This window comes from Lampris incognitus, chromosome 10, assembly GCF_029633865.1.
Source record: "Lampris incognitus isolate fLamInc1 chromosome 10, fLamInc1.hap2, whole genome shotgun sequence".
NCBI classification, from domain to species: domain Eukaryota; kingdom Metazoa; phylum Chordata; class Actinopteri; order Lampriformes; family Lampridae; genus Lampris; species Lampris incognitus.
The window spans coordinates 29,922,567-29,947,356 of record NC_079220.1 but is presented as its reverse complement, the minus strand read 5'-3'; the positions used below and the strand labels follow the sequence as shown (position 1 = coordinate 29,947,356).

Genomic DNA, 24,790 nt, shown 5'->3' with positions numbered 1-24,790 from the left:
AGGGCAATGCCATCGTTGGGCCTTGGAGCTGGACCCATATGACTGGGTGATCATGTACAAGAGTGGGGCCCAGCACATTAATGCAGATGCTCTTTTATGCAGATCTGACCCCTATGCAGTGCAAAGGGACTGTGACCCACACTCTTGTGAACACAGGTACCCAATGTACAGTTATGGACAATGACCCCAAGTGCCATGTGCATCGTTGACAATCCTACCACAATCCCTGCTGTGGACCTAAGCTCCAGCTTCCATTCTCCTCCTGATCTCCAGGCTCCTATGGATCAGGCCCTAATCTACATCCTGTCACACAATGGCTCCAATCTCAGGGAGCTCTTTCAGAAGGATGTAAACATTGGGCAAGTGCTGTCCCGGCTGGAAAATGATCAGAGACCTCCTAGGTGGAGGTTGAAGGGTGCTAGTTGGGGTCCGAGGAGACTATGGCATGAGTTTCCCCAGTTAACATTCATTGATGGACTGTTATGCAGAGTTGTTTGACTGTCTGACATAGTGCAGTCTACTCAAATTGTTGTCCCTGCCTTCTTGGTCCCTGAGGTCCTGGTACACCTGCATGGGGCCCTTCTGACAGCTCACCTGGCCTATGAACACGCATGCACAAGAAGTTTGTGTTATTGGCCCTATATGCACAGTGACATTCGAACATGGTGTGATCAATGTTATGCCTGCCAAAGGAAGAAGTTCCCGGTACCCCGACACCATGAACTCCACATTAGAACGTCACAGGTGGAGAGAACTTTCCAACAGATCATGGACAACATACTAGAGTTGCGAGTCACATCTAAAGGCAACCGATATGTTTTGGTTGTTGAGGACTATTTTACCTATTTTACATCCTAGACCACGGGGTAATGGAAACACTGCGCTGTGCGGGATGCTGGGTGTGAAGAAAACACACATCACGCCATACAATCCAAAATCTGATGGCCTGGTAGAAAGATTTAATAGGACATTCTCCAGGTATGTCATCAGGACCAACTGCCTTTCCACTCTTCATCCTCTTCATAGCTGCCCTCACTTCCTCCATGCTAATCCACCGCACTTCCTGATTCACTATCCCCACATCATCCAACCTTCTCTCTCTCTCATTTTCTTCATTCATCAGCCCCTCAAAGTACTCCTTCCACCTTCTCAGCACACTCTCCTCACTTGTCAGCACATTTCCATCTCTATCCTTGATCACCCTAACCTGCTGCACATCCTTCCCAGCTTGGTCCCTCTGTTTAGCCAATCGGTACAAGTCCATTTCTCCATCCTTAGTATCTAACCTCTCCATACGCCTTTTCCTTTGCCTTTGCCACCTCTCTCTTTGCTTTACATTGCATCTTCTTGTACTCCTGTGTACTTTCTTCATTTCTCTGACTATCCCACTTCTTCTTTGCCAACCTCTTCCTCTGTATACTTTGCTGTACTTCCTCATTCCACCACCAAGTCTCCTCTTCTTTCTTCCTCTGTCCTGATAACACACCGAGTACCTTCCTAGCCCTCTCCCTCACTATTTCTGCAGTGCTTGCCCAGCCATCTGGCAACTCTTCACTACCACCCAGTGCCTGTCTTAACTCCTCCCTAAACTCCACACAACAGTGTTCCTTCTTCAACTTCCACCATTTGATCTTTGGCTCTGCCTTCACTCACTTCCTCTTCTTGGATTCCAAAGTCATCCTACAGACCACCATCCGATGCTGCCTCATTACATTCTGCCCTGTCACCACCTGCAATCTCCAATCCCTTTCAGATCGTGCCTTCTACATATGATATAGTCCATCTGCACACTAATCCATGCTAACTCACAACTGTCTTTTCCCCTCATGTTGCAAAGGCACAACAGCACAACAATGTGATTGGTCAGTTGCAATGATGGTCCTGGAGCAACATTAACTATGATGTCGTAGGAACAACACCAACATAGCAACATCAGACACACCTGTTGGCACAGTTCAACACATTGTTAATGTAGCCGCTAAATATGGCAAATTTGATAGAAAAGGGGTTCTGCCTCACCCAACCACTGTATTATGAAATTAAGAGTGCTACTCCTGATCAGTGCATTACAAAACACAAGGAAACTGAACAAAATAAAACAACCTCAGCAAAAAAAAAACAAAAACAAAAAAACACAGCCTAAAATAATAAGTACAACAAATGAATACAATCTAATTTTGTCCTAGAACAGGTGTACTTACTGCACTAGAATAACTAATTATTGCACTAGTATGAATGTAATTATGCACTAAAACATAATGTTGCTACTACATTATTACCGACAGGTATGCATCCCTTTAATACTACGCAGTAAAATAACATATTTTCCCTGCAGGACAGGAGAAGACACAAAATCAATGAAACCCTATTGTGCAGGTGTGAATGTCAGAATGTTTGCGGGAGTGGGCAGGAGTGGACACACACATTGCGGGAGGGGGCGGTAATGGTCAGAAATTAAGAAAGAGTCTCACACAAGGCTCTAGTTCTCACCAAGGGGGACACCACCTGTTTTGGCCTTCTTAGCTGGTGACGCTTCAGCTGTGGCTCTTTTCTCAGAAAAGGAGGCAGTTCTACTGGATGCTGGAGTCTGAGGAGGAGAGACAGGAGGAAGTTCAAACAACTAGCCTAGAGCAATGGTTCCTAAAAGGACAATTTCCTTTTTTTTTTTTCGACAATCTGCATCTTATTTTCATAGTTTTTGCATAGTTATTCATTTTGCATATTTTGAACACAGTACCACAGCTAAACAACTTTACGATGGCATCTTATGGTGCCAAGGAATACGATCCTTAAAACTGGTCCTTTCAACAACAAAATATGCTTACCATCTCAATTCGATTGTGGACATGGTATCCCATTATCTATGACTTCTCAGCTGCACTGACTTGTCTGTTATTTGATGGGCACTATGAGTCATTTCTATACGCTGAACCAGGGAGTAGCTCAGCAATGCGATCTATCATTGATAATATTGGATATTTTTGGAAATAACTTTTAACATTCACTTTTTTTTCAGTTCCAAGTATGTGGCTTATATAATTGAGTTGAACTGGACTTGTTGAAACATGTCTGATATTTGTGTTCCAGTGCCTCTTAAGACGCCGTTGTAAAGTCGAGTCTAAACAGTGGTCCTGTGTCCAAAATCTACAAATGAACTTCATGAGCAAAATATCACAACCAATATGCACAATGGGAAAAGCTATGAAAATAAGATCCAGGTTGTAAAAATACAAACAAATGCAATTATCCTTTAATCAGGTCCTCTAATCCCCCAGTACTGCTGGTTTTCAATTCTGACAGTTAATTACGTTCAAATGTTCTAGTTATTCCAACCAAGGAGGTTTTAGACCTGCGACAGGTGAATGTAATGAACTACCTGGTAGAAAAGACAATCAGCAGTACTGGTGGTGCCTGAGGACCCAATTTAGAACCGCTGTCCTTAATGATGCTAGTTGCTTTATACCTTTGTTATTTCAATAAAACAATTTATGTGTCAATTCAGAGGAGTATTGTTGACAACTACTACTACTACTACTACTACTTTCGGCTGCTCCCGTTAGGGGTCGCCACAGCGGATCATCCCTTTCCATTTCTTCCTGTCTTCTGCGTCTTCCTCTGTCACACCAGCCACCTGCATGTCTTCCCTCACTACATCCATAAACCTCCTCTTTGGCCTTCCTCTTCTCCTCTTCCCTGGCAGCTCCATATTCAGCATCCTTCTCCCAATATACTCAGCATCTCTCCTCCACACATGTCCAAGCCATCTCAATCTTGCCTCTCTTGCTTTGTCTCCAAACCGTCCAACCTGAACGGTCCCTCTAATATAATCGTTCCTAATCCTGTCCTTCTTCGTTACTCCCAGTGAAAATCTTAGCATCTTCAACTCTGCCACCTCCAGCTCCGCCTCCTGTCTTTTCGTCAGTGCCACTGTCTCCAAACCATATAACATAGCTGGTCTCACAACCATCTTGTAAACTTTCCCTTTAACTGACAAGTAAGCTGATAATAGGCGGTGGCAAAAGAATGGTTCTTTTTATGTTTCATAAGCTAAAGAATGGAGTAGGCCAAGCCTTGAGGCCTTTAGGTTATTTCATAAAGACGTCATCTGAACAACAAGAATGTGACAAATGCATGAATGGACAGATACACTGGTTTCTCTGAAAGCAATGCACTAGACATTTTTAATGGATTCCTCCGGGCATCTGCTGTGGCTTGTTGTGTTACAGCTGCCAAATGAACCCAAGTAACACACAAAGCACCAGCAATACTTTACACAAAGACACACCCATCTGCCGATAACCTCACTGCATGGCCCAGTTCACTGTCAGGGCAAGGCAGTAATGAATAAAACAGAGGCTGTATACAGGGTCTTCTGTTCACTCTGTCACACCGCTACTCTGCTGGTGGAGGTTTAGATGCTAGTTTGTTACATAATAACAACAACAGGCAGCTCGTTTATCTGCATGGAGCCACAATGTGTCATACCGATGTGCTGCCGCTGGAGTTGAGGAGGAAGTTGGCAGTGTGAGCAGCAACGGGGGGCTGGTTGGGGATTGGTCTGTGGCCCAGCGCCATGCCAACAATGGCAGTCATGTGGGTTTCTGTGCCGAAGACATGAATGGGGATCCCGGTGGTCTTGCCTGAGGGGGATCAGACATCCAAACTCAAATTCAGGGCGTTGTGTCAAAATGAGCCTGTGAGCACGATGACAAGGAATTGTCTAAATCAACAGCAGAGGTACATACCCACTTCGCCCATCACCCTTAGGCCCTCCTGGTAGTTGGGTCCACCACGGCGGACAAAAATGGTGACCTCATGCTCTTTTAGAGGCCCTTGGTAGTCTTTAATAGCTCGAACAATCCCCTGGAAAAAAGAGAAACGATACACCTGGTGAACATCTGGACCATAATTGAGATGATTGAACAGGAAACACATGACCTGTTATCTACCTTAAATGTAGCTGCAACATTTGTGAAGTTTGCAATGCTTCCTCCAATGATCAAAACCTTTCCTGTTAAAATAGAACATATTTTTTTTGGTCCATTAAAGCGACTATTATTACAGTGCACTCAGCCAGAGTAAGTACAGGGACTCATTTGTACTGCCTACCATCTGGGTGCTCCTCTCGGGTCATCAGGGACAGGATGGTCTTGGCATAGTCGTACGTCTGCTGTTCACTGGGCGCTCCTGAATACTCCCCATAATTGGCCAGCTCGTTCACCCCACCCAGGTCACAGATTGTATCACTAAGAAACGTTTTCATTGGTTACCCACAAAGAGGAAATGGCAATAACGAAAGACGACCATTTAGTACCAATAGAAATTATAACACAAGATGATCAAGCGTTTGAACTTTGGGCAATGAACTGCACCAAAATACTCAAAGGTAATCTTTCCTTCTGCAGTGGAATAATAATGTATTGTAAAATAAAATTTTTTTTACAGTGCACAGAGGTATTCATTAGTCATGGCCAATGTGTCTGTACGTCACGCTTTATACCCCTAACAGACGGTGTAGCAAGGGAGATGTGCTTTCCTCCAGACACCCAATAGAATAGCATCATTAAAGTATCCAGCCTAGCTGGCGGCTCTGGGCTGGGCTGTTGCACCATCAATCTCCCTACAGCCTCACTAGGATGCTTTATAAATGCTAAACCCAATTATTCAGGCTGTATTCGACATGATGAGGGTTAAGAATTTGGACAAGGAACCACAGGAGACATCAAGAAGGATTATTTCTGAAATGTGGGCATTAGTATCTACTATTCACTCAGAGTTAGTTTTTACAGTTTAGGACTATTCTGTGATGAAGACTGGTTACCTGTATACCACCGATGCCCCTCCACCAGCCACCATAGTCCAAATCCTGCCCCGAGGATTGAGCAAAGTAAGTTTGAGACTAGCACCACTCTTGGCATCCAGATCAGCAATATAGGCCTCCTGTAAGGAACAATGAGTACATCAGTTAAGAGAGGCAAGGTGATGGGTTTGTTCATTTTTGAGCAGCAGAACTATAGGAGGGATGCACAATTACAGCAGTAGTTAAGACATTCACCAGAACAAGCACCTATTTAATCGACCCCATCTAGTTGTTTAAGTATGCATGAAATATATATGTATTTTTTCTCCCCAATTGTATCCGGCCAATTACCCCACTCTTCCAAGTCGTCCCGGTCGCTGCTCCACCTCCTCTGCCGATCTCGGGAGGGCTGCAGACTACCACATGCCTCCTTCGATACATGTGGAGCCGTCAGCCGCTTCTTTTCACCTGACAGTGAGGAGTTTCGCCAGGGGGACGTAGCGTGTGGGAGGATCACGCTATTCCTCCAAGTACCCCCTCCCCCCCGAACAGGCGCCCCGACAGACCAGAGGAGGTGCTAGTGAGCGACCAGGACACATACTCACATCCGGCATCCCACCCGCAGACACGGTCAGTTGTGTCTGCGGGTTGTGTCCCGACCAAGCCGGAGGTAACGCGGGGATTCGAACCGGCGATCCCTGTGTTGGCAGGAAATGAAATAGACCGCCACACCACCCGGATGCCCCTGTATACATGAATTTTAAAGGCCCCCAGTACTAAGCATTGCTAGAAAAAAAACCCCCAATACTATCGTGACAATATACAGTGCTGCTTGAAAGTTTGTGAACCCTCCAGACATGGTCACTGTTTTTGTAAAAAACATTAAAATAAGCTTATTACACATACATCCAAATCCCAATTTGTAAAGCACACCTTCCAAATAATGGACACACGCACAAAAATAGATATATTTTCATTATTTAATTCAACAAAGGTGGTTTATTTCACAAAAACTGAAAATTTAACATGTGCAAAAGTATGTGAACCCTTGTATTAGTAGCTTGTGGCTCCTCCTTTTGCAGCCATTACTTCAACCAAACGTCTTCTGTAACCACTAACCAGTCTCTCGCATCTGCTTATGGGGATTTTTGCCCACTCCTCCTTGCAGAACTCAGCCAGTTGAGAGAGGTTGGAGGGACATCTGGTATGTACCAACTTCTTCAGGTCTCGCCACAACATTTCAATTGGATTAAGATCCGGACTTTGACTGGGCCTATCCAGAGTACGAATCCTCTTTCTCTGAAGCCATTCCTTTGTAGTTTTGCTGGAATGCTTTGGGTAATTGTCTTGTTGCATAATCCATTTTCGTCCCAGCTTCAACTCCCTGACTGATGGCAGGAGATTCTGGTCAATAATTTGTTGATATGCCGGAGAATTCATGGTTCCTTGGATAATATGGAGTCATCCAGGTCCAGAAGCAGAAAAGCAGCCCCAGACCTTCACATTTCCACCACCATGCTTCACTGTTGGGAGGAGGTTCTTTTCTTCATATGCAGTGTTGGCTTTTCTCCAAACATGTTGGTTTTGATTGTGACCAAATAATTATATTTTGGACTCGTCTGTCCAGAGAATGGACTTCCAGAAGGTCTCTGGTTTGTCCAAGTGCTCTCTGGCAAAGTTGAAATGGGCAGCTTTGTTCTTTTTTGAGAGCAGAGGCTTCCTTCTAGCAACCCTCCCATGAATGTCATGCCTATTCAATTTTCGTCTGATTGTAGATGCATGCACATTTGTCCCAGATGCTACCAGAGAGGTCTGCAACTCTCTAGAGGTGATGTGTGGGTTGGCCTCTACCTGATTTATTATTTTTCTGGTGCTTCTGGGTGATAGTTTTGATGGGCGTCCACTTCCAGGCAGAGTTGCTATCATGTTGAAGGCCCTCCATTTGTAAATTATTTGTCTTATAGTGGATGGATGGAGCTGGAATCTTTTGGGGATGGTCTTATAGCCCTCCCCAGACTGATGGGCTATCACTACCCTCTTCTTCATGTCCTCGGATATCTCCTTTGCTCTCGGCATTGTTGATTTGTATGGGACCACAGTGGTTTGGTTGGTTTCCTCTCTCTTTTAATTAGTGCAGGCCAAACCCTTTCCCAAGGATGTCTCATTTCATTGGTCTGCTTAAATGATTAATTAAGCACCCAAATATGTTTCACCCGAGTCTGTTACCTGCTTGACTTAACCAATGCAGCTGGGGGTTCACTTACTTTTGCACATACACTATTCCATGTTTCATGTAGTTTTTGGGCTACTTAAACAAGTCCCACTAAACAAGTACATGGAACTGATAAACATATATCTGACATTTCATACATAAAAACTGGTGATGATAGAATAAGAAAATCATGGTAAAACAACAGAAAAATCTAAACTGCTCAAGGGGTTCACATACTTTCAAGCAGCACTGTATATGGTGAAACAGCATTTGAAAACATTTCAAATGCAAAGCAACATATTCTGCTCACAAGTGAGTCCGATACCAATCGGCTTGTTTGTGACAGCAAGCTCCACAGCTGGGGACTGAGAGTAAACACATCCAATCAAAGGCCCCCGCTGTCCCTCGCTCCCACCCCACACTCACAGCAGCCCAATTAGAGCAGCTCGTCTGGTATCCAGACACACAGGCTGCCTCACATGAGCTCATACAGGCACCAAGCCAAAAACAAGGGGGGGAAAAAACCCAAGAAGTTGTACCTGCACCGAGATATTCTCAGTGAAATCATGCTCCCACATCTATGATGTGCAATCATGGTTTCTAAGACCTGAAACAATCAAAACACAGATTCCATACAACTAGTTTACCACACTGAAATTTAACCTGTGCCTTCGAAAAAAGGACAATAATAACCACCGAGCATCTCATTAAAATGTATGACTGTTTTAATAAGAGGATGTTGTCTGAGTATATGAACAGCCCTGTACCCAGATGACCTTTAATGTTAAGGTCCCCATTGATGTTTCCATAGAGATGGAGCACCTCTCCACATAAGTCTGATTAACACTTCCCTTCCTCATTACTGCCACACTGAGCAGCTGGGGCAGAGCCAGAGTACAGAGGGATCATATCTTCAGACTGATGCAAACACAGAATGATGTCCCAATTAGCTTATTTCTGTGGACCTGGCAGGTATCCAAACTGCAAGAAACGCAGTTAATAACTGTGCACTTGGATACTTTTCATGATATGTGAATAGATGTAGTCCACTACCATGTTATGTTCTTACTATTCTATGTCAGCCCAATTCTTTATTATTTTATGTCCTGCTTGAGAACTGCAGTAGACATTCTTCTTGTTAATAAGAAATAAATAACATCGGGCATCCGGGTGGTGTAGTGGTCTATTCCATTGCCTACCAACATGGGGATCACCGGTTCGAATCCCCGTGTTACCTCCGGCTTGGTCAGGTGTCCCTACAGACACAATTGGCCATGTCTGACGGTGGAAACCTGGATGTGTGTATGTGTCCTATTCACTGCACTAGCACCTCCTGTGGTTGGTCGGGGTGCCTATTCGGGGGGGACACTGGGGGGACTGGGGAGAATAGCGTGATCCTCCCATGCACTACATCCCACCGGTGAAATGCCACACTTTCAGGTGAAAAGAAGCGGCTGGCGACTCCACATGTATCGGAGGAGACATGTTGTAGTCTGCAGCCCTCCCCGGATCGGCAGAGGGGGTGGAGCAGCGACCAGGACGGCTTGGAAGACTGGGATTGGCTGGATACAATGGGGAGAAAAAACTCCCCACAAACAAACAAATAAATAAATAACATCAGATTGCTAAGATTGGCAGCCTCACCTCTGGGTACGCTTCCCTGCCAAAGGGTGGAGGGAACTCCACATCGCCCCATTTGGCTTTGCAGATGTAGTCTGCTGTGGCATCGATCTTGGCTGCCATGTCCAGCACATAGACACCATCTTTTGTAACCACTGAAAAGAGGGACGGGGGGACAGAAGGTCAAACAACAAATGTTAACTGCGACTGGATAGGGTAAGGAGGCACATACACCGGAAGATCATGGCAAGATGACATTGTGTAATTTTCACTAGTTATGATTTTAACTAATTTTTTATTTCAAAGATATCTGGAATTCAGTTTTGACAAGTCGTCAGCATGTTAATCTTTAATATCAAAAAGTGTCAGTTATTACAAGATATTCATTCAATAATTCAAAATGTTCTTGATATCAAGACATGCATATATCTGAAATCATAATAACTGAAAATGGTCATTCTTGATATCAACTATTCCATTTTTGTGTACACACACACACACACACACACACACACACACACACACACACACACACACACACACACACACACACACACACACACACACACACACAGATATTGATACTGTTATTAGATATCAGGCTAACATGGAGTATCAATAACAGACTGAAATCTGCTATCAAAAGCCATAAGTATGTCATAAGTAAAAACAAAAATGGCTTGATTTACTGCATTTTTGGGGCATGAAATTCTGTATTTTTTTTAACGGTGGAAGAAAAAAAAAACCTGATTCTATCTCAGTCATTTTACCCATTGATCCCAAATTAATGGTCCAAGTCTGCACAGTTCAGCAAACATAATGGATCAGGTTGGTCTGAGTCGACCAAAAATGTTAAGATTCGCAGTCAGAATCGAAAGTGGAAAAAGCGATGTTGGTGCATCCCAAATGCACACACTTATTTTAGCCATTTATGCATTTATTTATTCACTCAGTCATTCATTCATTCCCCGCGGAACTATGGGAAAATGACAGTCGAGATCATGCCCATGCTATCCTACAGGGGGCGCCACAGCCCCCCCACCCCCAGCCCGCTCTCCCCGCGGGAGAAGGAAGTGATGGGATGGGATGATGGAGAAGTGGCGGTGGTGGTGGTGGTGGGGCATCAAAGCGGCCTCGGCAGCCCTCACCACTTCCACAGGAACAGCTGCCACCGGGCGGACGCCGGTGCCCAACAGCTTTATTATAAACACACACTGCCATCATCAAACGTCCGGGGCATGAATTATTGAATCTCTCCCTCCCTCTGTGATCACATGTGTCGGAATCAGGATCTGCTCCCCAGTTTCATAACAAGATGATGTTTTCTAATACAGTGATTTTTTTTCTCTCCAATTTCCTTTTGATGTTCCTTTCCCATATTTAATAATCTTGTAAATGATTTAATTAAGTGTACACGCCACAATAATGACTTTCCGAGGTGCAAAAAGGAAGTGTAATAGAGGTTCTGGTTTAAGGCTGGTAAGGCAAAACCTACCCAGGGGGTTTATCTCCAAGTAAGTGAAGAACAAGTCTTCATAAAGGTTGAACAGTCCCACGATGAAGCTGGCCAGAACACTGGAAAAAACACATAAATAAAATACATTTGAAAGGTCTCTACCTTGAATAGATCCAGGTGGAGATCTTAAACACTGTTAGATTCAAACGAGAATAAACTGCAGATTTCCAGACAGCAGCCTTTTGGGTTGGACCTGTACTGTGTAAACTCACTACCGGCTAAATTGGCTGAAGCGAGCCCGGCTACAGCAAAGGAAAATCTAATTTGCTTCCTCCCCCTCTACCTATCAAAACACAGCAATAAAAGGGGGGAGGGGGGTTGCTCAGCTCTCCTTCTCTTGCCTGTCAGTTGTGCCGGCACCTTGGTGCCTTTGTGACCACTTCAGTGTGCCATCAGTACCCCAGTTGGCCTGTCATGGAGACCCAACCCTGAGTGACTCAGTTTGCCATGATTTTTTATTTTTTTTATTCAGATCTGGAGGATGATGGGGGGAGGGGGGTGAAGGGGTGAATAGAGGGTTGGCAGGGTGCGTGCAGAGCCATCTTCCTCAATGTCAGCCAAGACAGTGAGTGCAGCCAGAATGTGCCTGTTAGAAACTAGCTCGGCTGGGATGATGGAAGGGGTCTGGAATGGGGGGTGGGTCAACATGTCAGACTCATCAAAACAAATGGACGTGCTGCGAATGCCACTGTGCTGAACAAGGCTGGGGGATGGGGAGGGGATGGGAGGGGGGAGGGGTGGCCAAGGGGAAACAAAGCAGAGGAGGGAGCTTGTCATTTATCTAATGGAACCCCCCTCCCGTCTCCTCCCACAGTAACTGGATTATCCAAAAGTACTCTCTGTAATTGGAACAGATTTTCTAAGGTACCACCTCCATAAAAACCCTAAATTATCAAGTCTCTGGCATCTCTTATAATAAATTTAAGTGGTAGTCTCAAAATGTCCAAATGGCATACATCTTGCAAATAGATGAAGACATTAAAAAAGTCAATCAATGAATCAATGAATCACCATGGACTAGAAGCCTAAAGGCCACCCAAACCCATGGGACAGGAGCAGATTTTGATGGGAAAAGCCAACCAATAACAGCCTGACACCTGCATTGTATTTAGCAATCGAAAACAATCTAATCCCTACTATTGACAGGTGTTTTCACAATTTAAATTTCATACCATTGTTGCATTTTCATCAAGCTTAAAATGAATGGTATTTTTATTTTTCTCCCCAGTTGTACTTGGCCAATTACCCTATTTTCCGAGCCATCCCGGTTGCAGCTCAACTCCCTCTGCCGATCCAGGGAGGTCTGTAGACTACCACATGCCTCCTCCGATACATGTGGAGTTACCAGCTGCTTCTTTTCACCTGACAGTGAGGAGTTTCATCAGGGGGACGTGGCACGTGGGAGGATCACGCTATATTCGCCCCAGTTCCCCCTCCTCCCCGAACAGGCGCCCCGGCCGACCAGAGCTGGCGCTAGTGCAGCAACCAGGACACGTACCCACATCTTTCTTCCCACCTGCAGACACGGCCAATTGTGTCTGTAGGGACGCCCGACCAAGCCGCAGGTAACACGGAGATTTGAACCGGCGATCACCGTGTTGGTAGGCAATGGAATAGACCACCATGACACCCGGACGCCCAATTAATGGTATTCCTTGTACAACTTCAGGCTCATTGTCTGAGATGGAATGTTGGCCTGTCTCCAAGTTCAGCTGTTGTTGAATAAAATATTGAATTAAAGTTGTTGACACAAAAGATACTTTCTTATTTGCATGAGCTGCACACATTATCCATGTTTCGTGACCCCTAGCATATATCCCCTGATGGCGCACAAAAAACCCTTCAACTCACGCTCTCTTGTCGTTGGGGACGTGGGTGAGGAGCTCCTTCCTGACAGACTCCTCAGTGATCTTCTCATCTACCCCGACTAGCAGCTTCTTTGCCTTGGCGTCCACGTCTCCAACGTCCACTCCGCCCTCATGGTGAAACAACACATAATCCCCCTCCCGTGTGGCGTACACACACATGTAGAATTCCTCTTCCTGAATGACAAAGATTTAAAAATGTCAATTAAAAGGTTGTAATTGTCCCAGCCAGACACATTCGAATTAAAATTCGAAGGTGTCTGGCTGGGAGAGCTAGCATTGGATCGGCTGAAGGAGCTTGGTCTGCTACGTCCGGTGGGCCCAGGGACCACGGCCCTGACTGGAGCTGTGCCCGAAGAGGAAACACCAAGGGCGGTCTGACAGGACATGCAAGCGGGGCAGGCTAAGCTAACTGCTAGCTAGCCCATGCAGACAGGCAGTTCCGACAGGCATCCTGGCGGGAGTTCATTCTCGTGGACAGTGATTTTTTTTTTCTTTAGTTTAGATATATGTGTTGTTGTAGTTTTTGGATATGTGTTTTTGTCTTTGTGTTGCACTGCTGTGGGCTGGGGGAAACGATGTTTCCTTTCATTTCATGTATGCAAGTGCATGAAATGAAACGACAAATAAAGTGTTTCTTATTGTATAAGCCCCCCCCCCCCCGTGTCATTTAGCAACAGAAGGGCCAAGATGACAGTGGCTTTGGACCGACGCTTGTCCTCCCACCCCCCACAACACAACACCCTGAGAAGTGGACATGTAGCTGTCAGTCGTCCAGGTAGTGTGATGTCATTAAGATGTGGACATAACATGACATGTCGAGTGAAGATCTCTGAATGAGGGGTGTGCAGGACCATGCACAGCACATTCCTGGATGGTATGTCTTACCTGCTTATGAGCAACGAAGGGCTCGATGAGGAAGTTCTTCAGTATCCCCTTGGCTTTTCCCACCTGAAAAAGTAATTCAAATCATTCTCTGGAAAAGGAGCTGGATATCTATATTGGGAGCATTACAAAGAGAAAACGTCAGCATTCATTCCTGTTGAAGATAAAATAACATGCAATATCTCCTGAGGTGGATAGTGTCTGGTGGGGCTCTGCACTTGTTTTCACACACAATGTTGCGATCTTTCGGGACAGTTAAAGAAGAATGCAGGAAAGAAGATGACTCACCCCACCCCATAACCAATCATAAAAAGTAAAACCCAAAATAAATGCCATATAAAGAGCAGAAAAACAAGTGGGGGAAGAGAAGTCTACGCAGCAAGTCAGACTAAGACAAAAACAAATATTCTGGGAGGTCTGTTTGAAATGACAAGCGGAAACTAAAAAATGTGTTAGGGACCTTGGCTCATGTCAAGTGATGTGACACTAAATTTTAAAAAAAAGCAGAGAAGGTTTGGGAGAGGGGAAAAAAGAAACTGACATGGTGTTTAGCTGAAGGCAAAGCACACACATTCTGTGTCAGAGGCCACAGGGCACTAAGTAATCAGGGACCATCTCGAAAAGCAGTCAGCAGTCAACCAGAGAAGAAAAATGAAAAGGAGAGGGGGAGCTGACATTTTGAAAAAACACAAACAAAAGAGAAGGTAAAAGAAAACAACAGCAACACATTGACTGAAAACCCACAAGGAATTCAAGCCAATGTAGACTAATGACATTTCCACAGCTGGAGCCCAGAAAAATGAAAAGAAGACGGAAGAGATAGAGGCATTTGTGTTGCAATACAGCTTTTATGGGCATGAATAAACCTGATCTAATATAATTTACTGTGGATTTCTGAGTTATAAATAATTGTGCACAGAGCCACATGAGGAAAAAGAAAAAAAAGTTAGATAATTTGGCTAGCAGCAATCTGTTTAACAACCTATTAGTGGGTAAAACATAACCTGAAACCAAAAGATAAATACAAGGAATTAAGGATGTGGTAAGTTATATAACTCTTTTAAAAGTGACAGCATATCTACACTTTTCAGTCACTATTTTTGAGAGTTTACTTTGACATTGGTACAACAAGCAGTCTGTTTGACAGCTAGTTGCCACTGCAACGCGCTGTTACGTGGGCAGCACCATGCTAGCGGTGCCTGCAGAAACACACACCCACTACTCCGACAGAATTTCCACAAATAAATGAAATAAGAATTATGAGATTTGTCTTCCAGTCCTCTGAACCTATGAGGGATGACCTTACTGATGCCAACTATGATCAAATCAAGATAATGAACACAATGGTAATAAGAACTTTTCATAATCACCCTACAAGTGTGAAAATTAATTGCACACCTAAATATGTGGCTTCACGTCGATGACAGATGTTAGTCCTGGATGGAATCTCATTTTTGCGCAAATACGATAATATCTGCATTTCCTGTAAGAATCTAACACCATCAAACCCCTGTTAGTTTAATCTGCATTAGCTATACCCTATAGCATATAGTCTATAGCCTACAGCATACAGTCTATAGGCTGCTATAGTACCAAATGCTTACGTGTCCAATTACTTTTGTCAACAGATGTCACACATGCAAAAACAAAACAACACATTTTAAAACCAACCACTCTTCTTTTCCTGTCTGTGCTAGTAGCACAGTCTTGCACATCAAAATGTTCAATTTATGAACACATTTCAAAGATGAGAAAAGGCTGGAATAAAGCTGATACTGGAGGGAGATGTTGCTGCTGTAAAAACTCTTTTTTTAACTCATAAATGGTTATACCCTCCTCCAATGTCTTGGGATGATGGGATTTTTTTCTAATTGCATCTTCCCTTTAGAAATGTATCATGGTCACTATAATACCAAATGCTTAATTAGTTTAAAAGAAATGCTGCAGCATTATGGGTCCCTCTACCATTAGCCAAGCACATTCAAACATTAGCATGACAGCCACCATATAGAGTCATCCATTTTTATTTAGAGCCTCCTGAATCCACAGACAGTTTCATTTTACTGCCTACCTAACACACACACACACACACACACACACACACACACACACACACACACACACACACACACACACACACACACACACACACACACACACACACACACACACACACACACACACACACACACACACACACACACACACACACAAACGGTTGGGTTTATGCTTTATGAACCATTGGAGTTAAAGCTAGCACAGTGTCATCTAAGTGGCAGAGTGATGGATCTTGTGTTTACTCGCTGGTAAGGCTTCAGCTGAACGGAGTGACTGACTACCAGAGACTGACTGAGAGACCATTAGTAATCTGGGCTGCTGTTCAGACAAGTTTACCATACATCAGGCAACTACACCACACACACACAAACTAATAAGCGCATCTGTCGACATGGATAGAGGAGTGAAGAGATAGGCAGTGTGGGCACTATATTGCTGGATACACAAGAATAATAGTGATGTGAGAGGTGTTCGGCAAAGCCTGTTTATGTGTGTGTGTATTTTCAAAATGAAGGGACAGACAGACATGGTGGGTGGATGCAATTGTCTGAGCGACAGGAGATGGTGGGCGGATTACTTACCATCGTCTCCTTCATGAGGCGGGGCTTCAGCCATTCTCTAACGCCTTTCAAGTCCAGGTTGACCCCCACCAGGCCCAGCTTCCCCCGCCTCTTGATCAGCTGGTCTGGTTTAACAACCAGCCTCTGAAAAAGGAGAAGGCAGCAGGGTCAATGACATCTACACGTCGAACACTGATCAATGGTCTTTATGGCCTATTGGTAAGGATAGGCTCCAGCATCCCCGCAACCATGAGAGCAGGATAAGCAGTTCAGATAATGGATGGATGGATGGATGGATGGATGGATGGATGGATGGATGGATGGATGGATGGATGGATGGATGGATAGGACCCTTTTAGAAAATGAGCAGACTTTCTGCCCTGTTTCGATTTCACTTTATTTGAAGTAGAGAGGATTATCAGCGTGTCCCGCGGTGAATACAAGATGTTGTGCACTTGGTTGAGACAGGGGTGATAGGTGAGACAGACCCTTTCAATTGGTATCAATGATAAAACCGAGGGCGGTCTGGCGGCGGCCTCGCCTAGCGTTGACTGTGTTTTTGGTGTCGTCGTGTGAAGTGCGGGGAGGTGTGTCGAAGGTGTCTGGCTAGGGGGCGCTAGCGTTGGATCGGCTGGGAGAGCTTGGTCTGCTGTATCCTGTGGGCCCAGGAACCACGGCCCTGCCTGGAGCTGCGTCCGAGGAGGAAACATCGAAGGGGGTCTGACAGGACGCGGTAGTGGGGCAGGCTAAGATAACTGTTAGCCCATGGAGACCGGCAGTTCCAACAGTCATCCTGGTGTTCAGTCTCTTGGACAGTGAAATTATTATTTTTTTCTTCGATATGTTGGATATATGTGTTTTGTAGTTTTTGTAGTTTTTTTTTGTAGTTTGGATATGTGTTCTTGTAGTTTCAATATGTGTTTTTGCCTTTGTGTTGCACTGCTGTGGGCCGGGGGAAACGATATTTCATTTCATTTCATGTGCATGGAATGAAAATAGCAAATACATATTCCTGATTCCTGATCAACATCAACCACTGGTATTTTGTGGCTCTACGATTTCTCAGCAGAGCAGCCACACCCTACCTTGTGGGTGTAAATCTGCAGAGCCAGACATGTTTTCCAAGGTCCCCACCCATCATGGCCAATCCTCAGCCACCATGTCCCACTACCTCTTATTGGTGCGTCACAGGCAGAGAATGACTAATGGCATTCGGCCATTAAAAGCTGGGGGCCTGCCAGTGAGCTCAAGATGAGAAGGCCATGGGTGAAAGTTAATGCAATTTCCTAATCAATTCTGTCACTGCACCTATCTCTTCCTCTGCCTCCCCTCCCATTTATGTCCCCTTTCATACCTTACGAATAAAATGTTCCAGAAGAGCAGAGAGATATAGGAGATATCTCTCCCTGAGAGATGAGTCACAGTGTAATTCAATTAACCGCTATTACAGCCTCTCTGTCTATAATGCATCCTCCATGGAGAGTAGTTAGAGAGGATCCTAAAGTGGCTGTCTCTTTCCACTGTACTCATCACTTTTCCAAGCTCGATACATTCCCATATAGCTGCACATTCTGTCCAAAATTTATCCTATTTCATTACTGTCGAGAAGCCAGAGGAGCAGCTGCATTGGCCTGCTAGCTGTGCTGTTCTGCTAACGGGCACCTGGAGACCACTCTGCTACCACCATAAGTAATTGTTCCCATAAAATCCTCATGCTTCCCCACAGGCTAGTGAGAGCATGCTCTCTGTAGTCTGGGACACTGAGTTATGATATATCTCACTAAATGAACAACATTTTTAAGTGTAAGCAAAGGAAAACCCTCATAGCTTCCATATGCCACTTAATAGCCGTTATTCCACCAAATAACAGTTCCTGTTTCTTCTCCTCACTTTTACAGGATTGCAATGATCACTTTAAACTTCTGATACTGGGTTAAAGACATTTGACATTTTGCATTATGCTAAAAGTGTCCCAGTGAGCAAAACGCCAAGTGGTATGGGAGAAACTTGCATGGCAAAGAAAACAGATTTGGATTAGAAAGAAGAACAACTAAGTGGGTTCTCGTGCTGTGGGTTGGTGTCTCACCTCTGTGAGCAGCCATGGGTGCTCCCGCACCAGTTGGTCAAAATCGGTCTCTGGAGTCACGTTGACATAGCGGAACCTGTTCTGGACAGCAGCGGACGTACAGATGTACTTGTAGAGAAACTCCTTCCCCGTCTGCTCGGAGATGGCTTTGGCAGACATGACGACTCAGGCTAGAGTGGCCTTACAGGAGCAGACAGAGAGAGAGATAAAGAGATGGATGGGCACAGATGGATTGACACAGACAAGCAGAGAGGGAGGGAGATTAGAGAAAGATGCATGAGGAGACAGACAGATGGACAATAGAGAGACAAGATGAACATATAGGAGGATGCATAAAGAGATAGGTAAGAGTGACTGATTAACCAGCATTTCTCTTTTTTTCCCTTGTATGCTTGCTAAACCACGGATGAATTTCTGCTTCTTTGCTATGAGGAATTGTTTAGGGGGAAAACTGTCAAAATTTTAATTGACAGTCTGAAAACCAGTTGACGGAGAGACACTAGAAATTTGCATAACAATATACAAATTTGGTTTAAACTGTGGTTGAGCTGTTTATGGTGCTGCTTGAAGATGCTTCCTAAGGACGATGGATTACAGAGTCTCATCATCTTTTATGATTGCTCTGAACAGTTTGTATTATTACAAAAACAACAACCCGGAATGGTAGGCAGTGCCTTCCCACCTATTATATAAGGGCAGTCCCAACGGTGCTGTCAAGGTGTTAAAAACCATTTGCTGAAATTAGCCATATCGTATCGAGCACCAACGACGCATCCTGATGTATCAGCTGAGTCACAGATACAGTAGGAATCATGGGGGGAGGAGTTCATACAACCAAACTCCTTGACATGTGACAAGGCATACAATTTGACTGTTGATATACCACCTTGTTCTGCTAAGTTTACATCAATACTTCTGCATGCATAGGATGGAAATATTGTGAGGTGAGCTCTGAAAAGGAGCTCCATTCAAAAAAAAAAAAAGGTAATTCAATTATTTCTCACGAGAATGGGTTTCCGTGCAATGGCTTGACCATGTGTTTCTAGAATTAAGAATTGATATTATTAATTTCATCAATCATAATGTTGGTTTTGCCCCTGGGATCCATATAAGCCTTGATGTGTAGACAGTTCTGCAATATAAGATAGTATATAAGATAGCTTCTGTTAGCATGACTGAGCCGAGATTGTAAAGGGCCCTTATCTTCCACTCAAACAATCAGGACTCTGCTGAGAGTGCTGTAGCTACAGTGACTAATGCTGGGTGTCTGAGTGAGTGGAGATGTCAATTAACTGATTCTAAAGAAATTGGGTTTGTCAGTGTGGGTCCCTCTGAGTTGGAAAGGAAACAAACAAGTATCTTTTGGTGAGTCAGTATATAAATATTTGCCAAATCGCTTCCTTGTCAACCCCTGGTGTATTTTGGGATACCTGTACCTTGTTCTATGCGGAAGTACCACTTGGGTTGGCACACCTATTACAAAGCGGGTTCATCAAGGAACCTTCAGGGGTTCCCTTTAATTACAATTGAAAAAAAACGTGATGTGAAAAAAATGTAAAAAAATAATGACCGGCACCTGACAACACTGCTCAGGCTTTGTAAAGTGGCTGATGTTGATGGTACATCACCACTAGCCTGGATATACAAAGTACTCTCAAGAGAGTTAAGAGTCAAGAGATTTTTTTAATCACATATACATACAAGTACGTATAGTGAAATGTTATTACATCAAACTCCCAGGCAGTGCACAATGCAAGTACAAATTATAAAAGCTAGGCTATTAGCAAAATATGCCAGATAAAAATACAAAAATAATCCAAGATATTCAAGAAATATACAGAATATGCAAAAAAAGTAAACATATTTAAAAGAACAGTGTGAATAAAGTGAAAGGTGGAAGGTCACAGAGGGGCCAAGAATGAAAATCTTTATGTGACCGTGGAGAAGCAGTCTATTTTTTCAATATTGATTGCTTTCTTGAGCTGGAAGGACATACATGCAGTTCACTACATCACAAAATACAATGACCAACAACCACATCCGTGAATCTCGTCACAACGGGGAGGGAGTTATGACCTTGTAATGCTGTCCGGCAGCATGCCTTGCTGGAAAAAAACCTTGATAAGCATTACCAATACATACTATAATCCCAGCATGACGTTGGTGTTTCAAACCCACTGTGGTGCTGCTTATGAATTTTGAGATCAGCGATTAGGCATTACAGTAGGGGTGCACTTACATGGTCTTTCCCATCCATCCATCCATCCATTATCCAAACCGCTTATCTTGCTCTCAGGGTTGCTGGAGCCTATCCCAGCAGTCATTGGGCAGCAGGCGGAGCGACACCCTGGACAGGCCACCAGGTCATCATAGGGCACACACACACACACACACACACACACACACACACACACACACACACACACACACACACACACACACACACACACACACACACACACACACACCTAGGGACAATTTAGTATGGCCGATTCACCTGACCTGAATGTCTTTGGACTGTGGAGGGAAACCGGAGCACCCGGCGGAAACCCACACAGACACAGGGGGAACATAAAACTCCACACAGAGGACGACCTGGGACGACCCCAAGGTTGGACAACCTTGTGTCTCGAACCCAGGACCTTCTTGCTGTGAGGCGGCCGTGCTAACCACTGCGCCACCGTGCTGCCATTGTCTTTTCCACCCAAGCTAAAACCGACAGTTATACATGAGAATTTTCCTTGAAAATTAGCTTAAATACCAAGAACCATGATGAGTAAGAGATAGGAAACCAAAACAAATTGATATGATTTTCCTTTTTTCACCATGTGTGGAAAGAGTCCTCCTAATGGAATAAAACGATTAGACATAGATCCCCCTCCCCCTAATGCCGATCCCAAACCAGAAAACCTTTTTTTTTGTTATGAATGATTAGGAGTGACTGGTAAATTTGCCATTCGCTGCTTCGTGAATAAAAATAGAGCCGAGAGCACCAAAAGACCCATGATTCAGCAATTTTGTCATATTCTATGAGATGTGCATGTCTCCCGAAAAGAAAACTATCTCCCTCCCCACTTTCAGCATGGGATTTTATGTGATATTACCTTTCATAAAAAAAAAGAGAAGAGTATAAACAGGACCGAGAGTCATTTTGTGCAGCCTACTAATCAAACCAACTACAGATGTCCTCATCTATCTAGCTATCCATCGATAGCCATCTCTCATCCATCTGCCTCCTTCACAGTTACGGTAGAACTGTATCCGAGTTACTAATGTGGTTTGTGGATGCAGGTAGTGCTGGGTCTGATCGATTCCCTCCCCCCTTTTTTTTTCCTTCCCAATTGTATCCAGCGAATTACCCTACTCTTCTGAGCTGTTCCGGTCACTGCTCCATCCCCTCTGCCAATCCGGGGAGGGCTGCAGACTACAACATTCCTCCTCCGATACATGTGGAGTCACCAGCCGCATCTTTTCACCTGACAGTGAGGAGTTTCGCCAGGGGGACGTAGCACATGGGAGGATCACGCTATTTCCCCCCAGTGCCCCCCCCCAAACAGGTGCCTCGACTGACCAGAGTCATCACTCATGTCAATAAACATTGTATCCAGATGAACTGATTCAACCCTCTTTGATTTTTCTTACCTGGATTATTGAGCAAGCATCAACAACTGACCATAGGAACTGGCATATTATTGAACCTTACAGGGATGCAAGGCCAGCTAGCCCATCTACTTGTTCCATGTGGTTCATTAAGGAAAAAGACCCTGACATCAGCAGCAACAGGAGCCTCTGCTCTTCGCCATCTTACAGGAATTAATGGGAGTGTCATAGGGCTCTCTTACTATTGATCGTCTTCATCCTGGAGCAATCCCAATTCTAGCTCCCGACTGGTGGAAGAAGGTATACCAAGCTCATCCAGTGTCACAATATCATTCATTTCACTCTGTGACAGACCTGTCAGAGCTGTTAAATATCACCGCCCCGTTACATCACAAACACTATTTGTTACTTGGGATGAAGCATTATAAAGTACGAGAGGAGATGATGGAAGTTTGGGCAGAGACAATCTTCTTCTTCTTCTTTTGGCTTGTTCCCTGTTTCCCAATGATGGTACCCCGTGAGGGCACCGCACGGCACCGATGGCGGTCTTGTCAATCCGCATAATGATTTGGCAAAATTTTACGTCGGATACCCTCCCTGACACAACCACTAACCCTATGGATGGGAAGTTTGGGCAGAGACAATATCAGGCAGAAATGTGAATCCATAAAAGCCTGTTCAGTTTCTACCAGACCACCACAGAGAGCATTCTTACTGGAAGCATACTGGTGTGGTTTGGCAACCTGACTGAACAGGACCACAAACAACTGAGAAGGATGGTAAAAACAGATTCAAAGATAATAGGAACAGCACTGCCACAGCTTCAGGACATTTACACCACCTGTTGCAGAAGGAAGACCCCAAGTATGATGGAGGACAGCATCCACCCAGCACATGGTCTGTTCTCCCCCTTGACTCAGGACAACACTTACAGAGCATCAGCGCCCTGACCAGCTGCCTCACACAAAGCTTTTACCCCAGGAGGTCAGAATAATGAACAGCAGGCTCCTTACGTAACTTCAGTGATTTATTATTTTGTGGGATTTCAGATTTTTTTTATTATTATTTATTATTTCCTTATATATCATTTTAAGGGCTGAGAGAGCCAAGGCACATGCATTTCATTGCAATTGAAGGCACATGGTACTTTTTATATGTATATGACAAAGTGAAACTTGAACTTGACCTTCAGTGAATGTGCAATCACACTCCTGATGTCCAATCAAGCCAGTATGTATGAGGGGGAAAGCAGCCTCACAAATATGGATAAAAAAAATCCTATTTTTCACTTCAGAGTGGATTCTTTGGCAAAACAAAAAACAAAAAAAACCCAACAACAATATGATATAATATAACTCAGGCAATGTGCATTCATACTATTAATGCAATGGCAGATTGCATTTGAAAGTAACTATGAATAATAAAATAATTTTGCGTTAACAGTCTTGGAAAGTGAAAAGTCAAACCATATTTTCAGTTTGTGCCATAAATTCCACGTCCAGATGGAAACTTATGAAAATTTGCTGTTGCATTACCATTTTGTGCCAGCAATTGCATATACTGAAGTGGAAAAAGTAAATGCAATTCGTTATTGCTTTCATGTACAAATCCATCTGAAGGCTGTCCCCCCACTTTTCACTTTACCTAATCCTAGACGGACCAGTTAACTAATGCCGCAGCATCTGCACGCATGGCATGAAAATAGTAGTGAAGTAATACATTAATTGAAATCCCATTTGACCAGGTATGGGCACAACTGATGACAAAATAATGGCAAATAACCAATTACAATTCAGATTCACTTCACAGCATTGCTTTTCAGTGTAACAAATGACTTCATTTCCAGCACTGCATACATTTTAGTCTGATGTGGATTACAGGCAGCCTGACCAGTTAAACTAGTTTTCTATCCTGCCGGTTGCGCGTCTTTGAGAGATGAAGGGGGGAGAGAGAGGGATTCAGTTGGTATCAAATGTAACGAAGCCGGTGTTTTACCTTGATCCTGCAAGAAGTTGAAGGTAGGACCCTGCTTTTCCGTGGAGAACACTGGGATCTTGTTGTTGGGTGTAGGGATAAGAAGACAAGAGGAGAGAGGACTGCCCCGGACAGCCTGTAGTCCCTCAAAATGTGAAGCTTCCTCGAGTTTTGACTCCGTGGCCGATCTGCCGATAGGCTTGGCTGATGTTTCTGCTCTCTGATTGGCTGATCTGAGACCATGCTCTACGACCCTGCGCCAAGGCCACGCCCACCGCTGGCTGGGGGAAAAAAATCAGGACAGCGGACCCTTTCAATGGGTCTGCGAGGCACTTATTAACCGCTAACGCTGATTGGTTAATACTGTGCTTTATGTATGTCGGGACCAAGGAGAAAGACGCTGGAGCCGTCATTCCAGATCAGGCAACCATGGCAAAGTACACAGGTCCAGGGATGTTTACGCAAGCTGTCCTTGGCGCTGGCAGTGGGTTTGACACGTCTTGCTGGTTGCAAAACAAAACATAGTCTACATCCGGAACAACACTTAAAAAAACCCCAAACATTCCGTTCCTTATGGATTCAGTGCTGCAACGTCTGTATTTTGAAACACGAAT

At 44.3% G+C, this 24,790-nt stretch overlaps 1 protein-coding gene across 1 annotated transcript in view; it reads right to left on the bottom strand.

Annotated features, from left to right (window-relative positions):
* The window catches only part of aclya (ATP citrate lyase a), a 37,336-nt gene extending 13,015 nt beyond the window's left edge, over positions 1–24,321 (bottom strand). Inside the window, exons 1-13 of the mRNA XM_056288814.1 lie at positions 24,198–24,321; positions 18,603–18,782; positions 16,538–16,660; positions 13,902–13,964; positions 13,000–13,190; positions 11,128–11,207; positions 9,657–9,787; positions 5,822–5,940; positions 5,110–5,246; positions 4,950–5,011; positions 4,746–4,863; positions 4,486–4,640; positions 2,491–2,587 (exon numbers count right to left, since the gene is read on the bottom strand). Of these exons, the coding sequence (XP_056144789.1) occupies positions 2,491–2,587; positions 4,486–4,640; positions 4,746–4,863; positions 4,950–5,011; positions 5,110–5,246; positions 5,822–5,940; positions 9,657–9,787; positions 11,128–11,207; positions 13,000–13,190; positions 13,902–13,964; positions 16,538–16,660; positions 18,603–18,761 (1,435 nt within the window). The 5' untranslated portion in view covers positions 18,762–18,782; positions 24,198–24,321. The remainder of the gene's footprint in view (positions 1–2,490; positions 2,588–4,485; positions 4,641–4,745; positions 4,864–4,949; positions 5,012–5,109; positions 5,247–5,821; positions 5,941–9,656; positions 9,788–11,127; positions 11,208–12,999; positions 13,191–13,901; positions 13,965–16,537; positions 16,661–18,602; positions 18,783–24,197) is intronic.
* Between the last annotated feature and the right edge of the window lie 469 nt (positions 24,322–24,790).